The sequence below is a fragment of the Magnolia sinica genome, chromosome 10, assembly GCF_029962835.1.
Source record: "Magnolia sinica isolate HGM2019 chromosome 10, MsV1, whole genome shotgun sequence".
Taxonomy (NCBI): domain Eukaryota; kingdom Viridiplantae; phylum Streptophyta; class Magnoliopsida; order Magnoliales; family Magnoliaceae; genus Magnolia; species Magnolia sinica.
The window spans coordinates 78,532,504-78,543,469 of NC_080582.1; the positions used below are offsets into that span (position 1 = coordinate 78,532,504).

At 41.4% G+C, this 10,966-nt stretch overlaps 1 protein-coding gene across 6 annotated transcripts in view; it reads right to left on the reverse strand.

The window, feature by feature from the left end:
* LOC131217084 (autophagy-related protein 18b) overlaps positions 1–9,788 on the reverse strand; it is a 32,385-nt gene extending 22,597 nt beyond the window's left edge. For 4 of the 6 annotated variants that reach the window (XR_009157198.1, XM_058211831.1, XM_058211832.1 and 1 more), the window contains exon 1: positions 9,549–9,788. Coding sequence is in view for 4 of the 6 variants with exons in the window: in XM_058211832.1 (XP_058067815.1) it covers positions 9,549–9,610 (62 nt within the window). In the remaining 2 variants the exon portion in view is untranslated. The remainder of the gene's footprint in view (positions 1–9,548) is intronic. The other 2 variants (XM_058211827.1, XM_058211828.1) reach the window with 2 other exon arrangements.
* Between the last annotated feature and the right edge of the window lie 1,178 nt (positions 9,789–10,966).

A 10,966-nucleotide genomic window follows, 5' to 3' on the forward strand; every position in this document is an offset into this window, starting at 1 on the left:
AATAACTTTCTTTCTTCTATTTTTTTGTTTTGGCTAATTCCTCTTCGATCAAAATCTTGAGAACCGATCTAAACCCTAAATCCCCAAATTCTCAAATCCCTAATCCGAGAAACTTCTTGGTTCTTCGGACTAGTGATCTTCATTGATCGATTGGGTGTGACCATGCAAGATCGGGAGGTCTCATCCCTCGCCGGATCCAACCTAAGTAGTAATTGAATTCCATACTCCATGGTTGTAGTGATGGCCCGCTCCATTGCATGTTTCCTTTATGATTTTCTCAATTATGATGATTATTGTTAGAATTTTAGATCATTTATTCCTTTTATTTCCGCTGTTTAATTATCTCCATGAGCATGCATCATAATTAGGGCTGTCCTGCGTCAAATTTGGTATCAAAGCCTAGGCTTGCATGGTTTTTGTCTAGATCGAGTTATCAAATTAGGGTTTTGATTTTTAGGTTTAACTTGGGAAAGTTTCAAGTTTAGAAAGTTTTCAATTTTCGAAACTTTCCAATTTTAGAAAGTTTCTAATCTGGAAAATTTTCAGATTTGAGTTGTTTCCTGTTTCAACTTAATTGTGTCAGTTCATAGTAGTTTTGCATTCATCGCATTCATCTTGAAAGTCATAACACCTAGTAGTCTAGTTAGGTAGAGTTTGGTTCAAGTCTTCATTGTATGCCCACGAAGAGGTAGAGGTTTCGGACTTCAACCTACCATGAATAACGAGCAGTTATCTGAGCAACTTGCTCAATTGATACAAAAGATAACCGCCCTAGAAGCGAGTCAAAGGCGTGAGTTTGCCCGCCTTGAGAACCAAATTACCACCACCATGACTAAGGTGGAGCAACTAGAGGCGTCCCAAAAGGAAAACCCCGCTGTAGGGGAAGATGCGCACTCCCAAGTGGAAGGAATCATTGAAGAACGTGCTGCCACACGTGGTGGTAGTGAGGATAGAGATCGTGGTAACGGTCGTGGTGTGGTGCGAGAGGCACGAACCACATGTGGTCATCAAGACCGTTATGATCCAGATGAGCGTGCGATGAAGAGTGTGAGAGTTGAGGCCCCGAGTTTTGATGGACGCTTGGATCCCAAGGCATTCCTTGACTGGATTGCTGACATGGACCACTACTTTGAGTGGTATGGCATGTCAGAAAACCGTCAAATGCGGTTTGCTAAGATGAAGCTTGTGGGTCAAGCCAAGCTCTTCTGGACCAACACCGAGCGTAGGGTAGAGAGAGTTGGTAGAGCCCCTATCACACATTGGTATGAGATGAAAGAGAAGTTGAAGGAGAAGTACCTTCCTCTCTCATACCGTCAGAAGCTCCTTGACCAATGGCAATCCTTACGCCAAGGGTCAATGTCTGCTGTTGACTACATCGCTAAATTTGAAGAGTATGTGATGCGATGTGATATCCGAGAAGACCCTCTAGTAACGCTCTCGCGTTTTAAGACGGGCCTTTGTGCGGATCTTCAGCGCGAGCTTATCACTCGGCCCTTAACGGACTTAGATGAAGCATATCAAGTCGTGCAGGAGTTAGAGCAGTATCTGAAGGCTCCTGTCGTTCGTCGTTTTGAGTCCCGAGACTCCAATACTAGATCTAGTTCCCAAGGAACTAGACCTAATATTGGTAATCAACCTAGGGCACAAGCGACCATTCCGCCTAGGCCTAGGGAGGACAAGGGCAAAGAGGTTCTTGGTGCCGGTCCTAGTAACATGAGCCAAGTGAGGTGCTATGAGTGTGGCAACCTTGGCCACATGTCTAATCAGTGTCCTACGAAGAGCCGTGGGAGAGCCTTAGTTATAGGCGTATCCCTCGAGGGTGGAGATGAACAGGGGGATTATGAAGTTGAAGAGTATCACCCTGAAGGAGGACTTACTGATGAAGAAGTGGATGGAGAAGCAACGCTTGCAGTAGTCAGGCGTGTGTTAGCTCAGTCTAGAAGTAGTGCTGACTGGCGTCGAAGCACTATCTTCTACACTATTGCCAAGTGTGGTGAAAAGAATTGTAAGGTGATAGTGGACAGTGGAAGTTGTCAGAATGTGATTTCCACTAGCACCTTAGATCGCTTAAAACTGAAATCCACACCTCATCCAGACCCGTATAAAGTTTCTTGGGTTGACAAGACATCCCTACCTGTCACCCAGCAATGTCTAGTCCCCATCGAGTTTGGGTCATACAAAGAGTCCCTGTGGTGTGATGTTTTACCTATGGATGTGGGGCATGTTATCCTAGGTAGACCGTGGCTATTCGATAATGATGTCACGATCTTTGGCCGTTCGAATGCGTGTACTTTTATGTATAATGGTAAAAAGATCAAACTTAATCCCATGCCACCTGAGAATACACTAGGAAAGAAGAAGGATGAGAAGGCAAGTGAGCCTAGAGAAATGGGGAAATCCAAACCTAAGTCTTTACATATAATCAGCGCAAGAGAGTTTGAAAAAGAGGCTAAGGAGGATTCTATGGTGTATGCCCTTGTGGCTAGAGAAATTACACCTGAGGTTCCATCAGAGTTGCCTTGTGAGGTGATCTCAGTCCTGAAGGAATACAGTGATGTATTTCCTGAAGACTTACCGAATGAGTTGCAACCTATGAGGGACATACAGCATGCCATTGATCTTGTCCCAGGGTCTACTCTACCGAACCTTCCTCACCACAGGATGAACCCTCCGAGCATGCCGAGTTGAAGAAGCAAGTTGATGAGCTTCGCAAAAGGGTTTCATCCAAGAGAGTATAAGCCCGTGTGCCGTGCCTTGCATTGTTGACGCTAAAGAAAGACGGCACGTGGCGCATGTGTGTGGATAGCCGTGCCATAAACAAAATTATTGATAGGTTCCATATACCTAGACTTGATGATATGCTTGACATGATGGCCAGGTCCACTATATTCTCTAAGATAGACCTCAAGAGTGGATATCACCAAATTCGTATACGCCCAGGAGATGAGTGGAAGACGGCGTTTAAGACGAAAGATGGGTTGTATGAGTGGTTGGTCATGCCCTTCGGCTTGACTAACGCACCCAGTACTTTCATGCGGGTGATGACCCAAGCTTTGAGGCCGTTCATGGAAAAATTCCTAGTGGTGTACTTTGACGATATTCTTATTTATAGTACCACTAAGGAATCACACCTTGAACATTTACAGAAGGTCTGTAGTGTCCTTAGGAAGGAAAAGTTGTACGCTAATCTTAAGAAATGTGCATTCATGTCTAACCAAGTTGTGTTCTTAGGATTTATAGTGTCATCTGAAGGGATGCGCGCAGACCCTGAAAAAGTCAGGGCCATAGTTGAGTGGCCAGAACCAAGGAACATTCATGAGGTGCGAAGTTTTCACGGCCTAGCAACTTTTTATCGTCGGTTCATTAGGGGTTTTAGCACGATCATGGCTCCCATTACTGAGTGCATGAAAAAGGGAGAGTTCGTGTGGTCTAAAGTCGCCGTCAAGGCTTTTAAAGAAATTAAGGGCAAGATGGTGGAAGCTCCTGTCATGCGTCTACCTGACTTTTCTACAGTCTTTGTAGTAGCGTGTGATGCGTCTGGTGTCGGTATAGGTGGAGTGTTGAGTCAAGAAGGACACCCAGTGGCCTATTTCGGTGAGAAGAACCTGAATGAGGCAAACCAAAGATATTCCACTTACGACAAAGAATTTTATGCGGTAGTGCAATCCCTGAGACATTGGCGACACTACCTCCTACCGCAAGAATTCGTTTTGTTTTCTGACCATGAGGCTTTGAGATATTTGCATTCTCAGAAGAAACTCAACCCAAGGCATGCCAAGTGGGTAGCGTTTCTTCAGGAATATTCGTTTGTTTTGAAACACAAGGCCGGGGTTGAAAACAAACCAGCGGATGCCCTTAGTAGGAGAGTGGCGTTGCTCAACTCTTTGAGTGTAGAGGTAGTCGGATTTGAGCAACTGAAAGATGAATACCCCATATGTCCTGATTTTGGGGGTACTTACACGTCGCTCTCTAGTGACCAGCATATTATGGGTGGATATGTTCTTAAAGATGACTTTCTTTTCAAGGGAGACAGACTTTGTATTCCCCGTATGTCCCTTCGTGAATTCCTCATCTGGGAGCTTCATTCAGGAGGGATAGTGGCCATTTTGGTCGTGATAAGACCATTGCCCTCGTGGAAGATCGTTTATATTGGCCGCCTCGAGCGAGACGTAGCCAAAGTTTTAGGGCGGTGTCGAACATGTCAGGTGGCAAAGCAAAGAAAGCAAAATCTTGGGTTGTACACGCCATTGTCAGTGCCACATGCTCCGTGGCAGGACATTAGTATGGACTTCGTGCTCGGGCTTCCCAAGACTATAAAAAAGCACGATTCCGTTTTTGTCGTTGTGGACCGTTTTTCTAAAATGGCGCATTTCCTCCCATGTTCGAAGACGTCAGATGCGTCTCATGTTGCTCGTCTTTTTTTTGATGGTGTGGTGCGTCTCCATGGGTTACCTAAAACCATAGTGTCTGATCGTGATGTTCGATTTACTAGCTATTTTTGGAAGACACTGTGGCACATTATGGGAACTCATTTGCAATTTTCTACTGCTTACCACCCACAAACAGATGGTCAAACTGAAGTGGTAAACCGTAGCCTTGGAAATCTTCTACGTTGTCTAGTGGGTGAACATGTTAAGACTTGGGACCTAATTTTACCAACTCTGAACTTGCTTATAATGGGTCAAGTTAATAGATCTACAGGGTTAAGTCCTTTTGAAATTGTAAGTGGTTATAAACCTAGAATGCCCATAGATCTCTTACCTATGTCTGATACCCAAAGTCTTCTGAGTCAGCCGATGCATTCGCACACCATATTCATGATTTGCATACACATATTAGACAGCGGTTAAATAAGAGCAATGATGATTATAAAGTTTTAGCTGATTCTCATCGTAGAGTGCAAGAATTTCAAGAAGGAGACTATGTAATGGTGCGAATAAGGCCAGAGCGATTCTCTCAAGGATCTGCAAAGAAATTACAAGCGCGTAGTGCTGGACCATTCAAGATATTACAAAAGGTTGGGTCCAACGCGTATCGGGTTGACCTTCCACCTGAAATGAGCATTAATCCAACTTTTAATGTGGAAGATCTAATCCGTGCCCATACTCCCATTGTTGATACATCATCCCTTTCATGGCCTTTTTCTGAGTTTGCTACCCAACCCCATCCACCCCCACCACCACCCATTACCCATAAAAAAGCAATTGAGGAAATCTTGGATGACGAGATAGTACCCACGAGAGATGAGGGTTTCCAAAGGTATCTTGTCAAGTGAAAGAACAAACCATCGTCTGAATCTACGTGGCTGTCAGGCGACGCATTGCAGGATATTGATCCAGATCTACTCAAGCGTTACAAAAGTTTCAACTCGTCGAAGTCGAGTTTTTCTCACCCGAGGGGAATTGATGCAGACACAAGTGCATTCAAGATGTACCAACGAAGAAAGCGCCAACCACAAGTGTCGTCCTTGTGGATAAGCGACTATTAAGGAGCTGAAGACCTTTCACATGTGATTGGACATATAGAAGACCCCACTCAGGGAAAACACATGTGAAGAAAGATTGGAGAAAGAAGACCGAGTGTCCAAACTTTCCCGTACTTATGTTATTTGCGCATTTTTGACTTAGGAGTCTTTTAGTAATCTTATATCTTTATTTGCTTATCCTAGGGGTATTTTAGTAATTTTATGTCTTTATGTGCTTATTTAAGTGGGGTAAAGCCCTAAACACGAATTTCAACTATTGATGAATGAAAAGCAAACCCTTTGGTTGCCTCCTTCCTCTCTTCTCTCTAATGGTGCTTCTTCTCTCCCCTTGATCTTCTTCTTCTAATTTCTTCTTGTGCCCCTCCAACTTCCTCAAGGTAATAACTTTCTTTCTTCTATTTTTTTTGTTTTGGCTAATTCCTCTTCGATCAAAATCTTGAGAACCGATCTAAACCCTAAATCCCCAAATTCTCAAATCCCTAATCCGAGAAACTTCTTGGTTCTTCGGACTAGTGATCTTCATTGATCGATTGGGTGTGACCATGCAAGATCGGGAGGTCTCATCCCTCGCCGGATCCAACCTAAGTAGTAATTGAATTCCATACTCCATGGTTGTAGTGATGGCCCGCTCCATTGCATGTTTCCTTTATGATTTTCTCAGTTATGATGATTATTGTTAGAATTTTAGATCATTTATTCCTTTTATTTCCGCTGTTTAATTATCTCCATGAGCATGCATCATAATTAGGGCTGTCCTGCGTCACCAAGTTCACCATTTTAGTAACAGAGTGAGTGATCGTTGGGGAATTGCCAACTCTATATCATATCCTGATCGCTTTGAAGGAGGTCACGTAAGAAGAGTTTATGCAAGTAATCCAATTGATCCACGCGCTCACGGAGCAGGTAGATCAACTCATGCATGCGGTAGGCAATCTCACTAATCAAGGTTTTTTTTTTTTTTTTTTGGGGGGGGGGGGGGGGGGGGGGGGGGGGATCCTGAGACTAATATTAGAGCACGTGGACACGTAGGGAAAAGTCTCTACCAAGGTCCTAATCAACAATGGGCCGCCTCGGCTTATGAAGACACCAATGATCGAATCCTTCGATTGTTAGAACGTGTCAAAAAACTTGGAACTAAAGTAAAGTTTTTGGAAACAACAAAGAGATCCATGGAATTAAAGGAAAATTCAACATCTAAAATGATCGATATATTAATAATGGGTCTATACTTCAATTCACAAATGGATCTATTGATAGTGACAGTCCCATTGATAGACATGCAAATAGGTCTCAACACTCAAATTGAAGCACCTTTACAAAAGATGACAATGGCATGAAAAAATAGTGCAAAAGTTTTAGGATCCACGAAGAACTTTGAAGTTACAACAAATAAATTGGCACTCACAAAAGCACAAGCAAAAGAGACATCATCTACAATGGACTCTGACAAAGGTTGTGCCAAGCCAATGCTTAGGGTTACACCACCAGCTTTAAAAAAATAAAAATAAATAAAAAAAGGAAGAAGATTCGTCGTACAGGTAGTATATGTTCAAAGGTTAAAATTAGTTTTCAACTCGAGGACGAGTTCTTTCAAAGTCAGGGAGAATTGAAGCAAGCCTATAGCCCGTGACCCATCGCAGGGCCCAACATGTGCTGATTTTGGATTGCTTACTTATAAATTTGGGGCCTAAATATCACGATTTGCAACTAACTATTTGTGAAAAATATGGAGGCCGATTTAAAGATGTGGTCGAGGATATATGAGCTATTTTGAAGATGTAATTGAAGATTTGGAGGATTACTTCCTATATTTGCTTTTACTATTATTATGCTTTTATAATCTTAGGTGATAAGATGGGTTTGAGATCAACCTCTTAGTTAGGGGGATTTGTATTAGAGATTCACTTAGAGTCTATAGGGGGGTAGCAAGTAGTCATTCTAATATTTTCTAAGTACGAGTTTTTCTTAGGTATCATAAGAGAAGAAGTTTGATATCAATAAAGTTCTCTCCCTCTCTAGTCTAATATTCTTGTGGGTGTACTCCTATCCATTTCTTTATGATTCGGTGTCAAGATCTCATTGACTCAAAAACAGGGTTGCACCATGATGTCAATGTATGAACTTTCATTTTAACTTCTTTTTCATCTTCTCTCAAGAATTTACTTTCTCCTTGCCTTCACGGATTCGTTTGGCTTGGAAATTGTCCCATCATGCTAATGCATGAACGAAAAACTTCATAGCTACCATCTTAACATTTTGATTGTCCGTGGTCCTTGTACTCGAACACATTTTCACATTTTCCACCTTGCTTAGCCAATCGATGAAGTTATCAATATGCAATCGATCAAGGAAATCTAGAATTTCTACCTTAATTTTGAGTTCTCAATCATGTTCTAACAATAAAAGGACTCGATCATTGGTGTCTTCACAAATCCGTTTATTGGTTAAGACATTAGTGGGGACTCCCCCTTACTTGTCTACGTGCTCCGACTTTGATCTTCAGTCTCTGGATTCCCTCCATGCCGGAGCTCTCCAACTTGATTACTGAGATTACCTACCGTATGCCTAAGTTGATCTACTCGCTTTATGAGTACGCAGATCAATTGGGTAACTTGTGCAAACTCTTCTTGTCTCATCCCCTTCGAAGCCATCGAGAGATGATGCAGAGTCGAAAAAACTTCAAAGATGACCTACTCTAATACCAAAATGGTACAACTTGGTTATCGAGTTAATGAGATCTCAAAACCCGAATCGCAAAGAAATGGACATGAGTACACCCACAACAATATTTGAATAGAGATGGAGGAATACTTTATTGATGTCAAACTTCCTTATACAAAACTTAAGAAAAATCACATTTAGAAAATTTTAGAATGAGTAGAAAATTTTGGAATGAATACCTCCTAACCTCCTACAAAATAATCTTTAATGAAAATCCCCCCAACTATTAAATTGATTTAAAATCAATCTAATTGGTTCCAAATCTATCAAATTAATTAAAATCAATTTAATCTACCTAAAGATGGCAACAAGCCTAATAGTGGTAAAAGTGAGTCTAGAGAATAACCCTCAAAAGCTTCAATTAAACCATCCAAAATCAGCACATGTTGGGCCCTATGGTAAGCTGTGGGCCTGCATCACCCTGCCCATGACAGCTACAAAACAAGCAGGCGATCAGGCTTGGGCTGTGTTGAAATGTAAAAGTTTTGAAACTTGGGCCTATGTACAGACAGATCATTTATCGACCTGAAAATAGGCGAAGGTTCAGTCGACACCCCTACAATTGAGACTGGAGCTTGATCCATTGCAAGCTATGAGTGAATTCCAATGTGGGACCCGTACGAGCCCACCAACGATGAACAAAGACCATTTGGATAGAAGGAATCCACCGTCAAGTGCACATCCACCAAAATCAGCCATGACTGGGTAATCACAGCCATACGGTTAAGTACACAGGAATAGACAGTAAGAGTAAAACATTCTTACCATCCATTTTTCCAGCCCTTACATGAAAGGCTGCGATCACATGATCAGCATCAAGTTCGGGCCATATGCAATCCACAGTGGACTCCTATCCAACAGTCCATGTGATAATAGGTGGACCCCACACATGCATTCGCACATAGTAAGGTACAAAGAGATTTTTTACTAGATCATAGCTTGTACCTAAGAGTGCGTTTGGCTGCACTAAATATCACGAAAATTCATGACTAATCAGTTTAATTGGTGCAAACTATCACGAAATTTCATGATATTTGATGCAACCAAACGCAACCAAGAAAAAAAAAAAAAATCAATTGCAAACCATTAGTTCCCTAATTGGCCTTCACATACTTTCATTTTCCAAATACCAATCCATCAAAACTCCTGACGAAAAATTGTGTAAAAAAATGAAGATAAAAGTAAATGAACAATTCAATGCGAAATCCTAACAAAAATGGTAATAATTATATGCAGAAAATTCATAAACAAAACTCTAATTCCCTTTTTTTTTTTTCTTTTTGAATCTGATGGAAATTGAAGGTTAACATTATTATTATTGGAATATGATTTTTTTTCATACCTGTTATCTTGACTAAAGGAAGCGCAGAGAATAGAAGAGGCAGAGGAGGACTGAATCGCCATTTTGGAGTAAGTTCTGCCCTTTTGCGTCACAAAGAGAAGAAAAAATAAAGAAAGATGGAAGAAAAACGAGCTTTCTTCTTCAGGCTTCTGGTTTCGGAATTACGTTTGGTTTCGTCTTTCTCGCAACTCTCGAGTCTTTTCCACGCTCGAACGAGGACGCGGATTCGATATAACCCCGTCCGTCTCGGAAGCGGATTGCGTACTGAGTAACTCGGTACGCCTAAAAGTACTTGAGTAAATTTTGTGGGGCCCACCATGTATGTATGCGCCTTATCCGCGCCGTCTATTCGTTTTTAAAGATCATTTTAGGTCACGATCCAAAAATTGAAGCATATCCAAAGCTCAATTGGACCATACCACAGGAAACGGTGGGAATAATAATGTACACCGTTGAAACTTTAGTAGGCCCCACTGCGATGTTTATTCGTCATCCAACCTGTTTATGAAACACAAATATCGGCTGATCCAAAAATTCTGTGGGCCCCGTGGATTTTTCGTTGATAATCTTTCAAATTTACGGTGTGTTACTGTCGTGAGGTCCACTTGAGCTTTGGATATGGACGAAGGGAGGGGATAAAATACATACAAGTCTCGAGTCCATCGTTACCCACTTTTTCCTTGTATTGGGGTCCACTTGGACTTTAGATTTACTTATTTTAGACTTATATCGTGAGATGATTTGAAAAACATAGATGGATGAGATATATTCATAACAAACATCACATTAATGGAGCCCACTTGGCTTCCCTTTGCAAAAAGTTCCTGCCCTTTGCAATCCGCGACTCGGGCGGTTGTATCATACACGTGGACATGCGAAGGGAAGTTCGGTGGGCTCCTTTGAGAGATTTGCAATAAATCTTCTCTAGCCATCCTTTGTTTTTTTTTCCAACTAATATGAGAACATGAGATTTAAAAATAAAAATAAAAAAATCCAAAACTCAAGATCACCATGTGAGAAGGAAATGTTAGGAAAGAAGTTATTACCATTGAAACCTTTCTTGAGTTTGCTTGATGTTGATATCCCATCTAAATTTTTAATAAAGTAATATCCATTAGAAAACACCAAAAACTTAGTGCCGATTTGGAAGCGTGGATTTGAAATCCTCCGTTGCGTTAGGCACCATGAATTCAAAATTTCCAGTGATCCAAAAGTAGTTATGCATATATATTTAGGGTCTGTTTGATTTTCTAAATACAACCTGCCCTGCAGATAAAAAATTGTTACTCTTCTACTCTATTTTAAAATGCACTTGTTTTTCTGGTTGGAAAACTAGTCTAAAAGGCTGGTTTACATTTTTGAGCCCCACCGAATATATATGATATATCTGTGCCGTTCATCCATTTTAGTATAACATT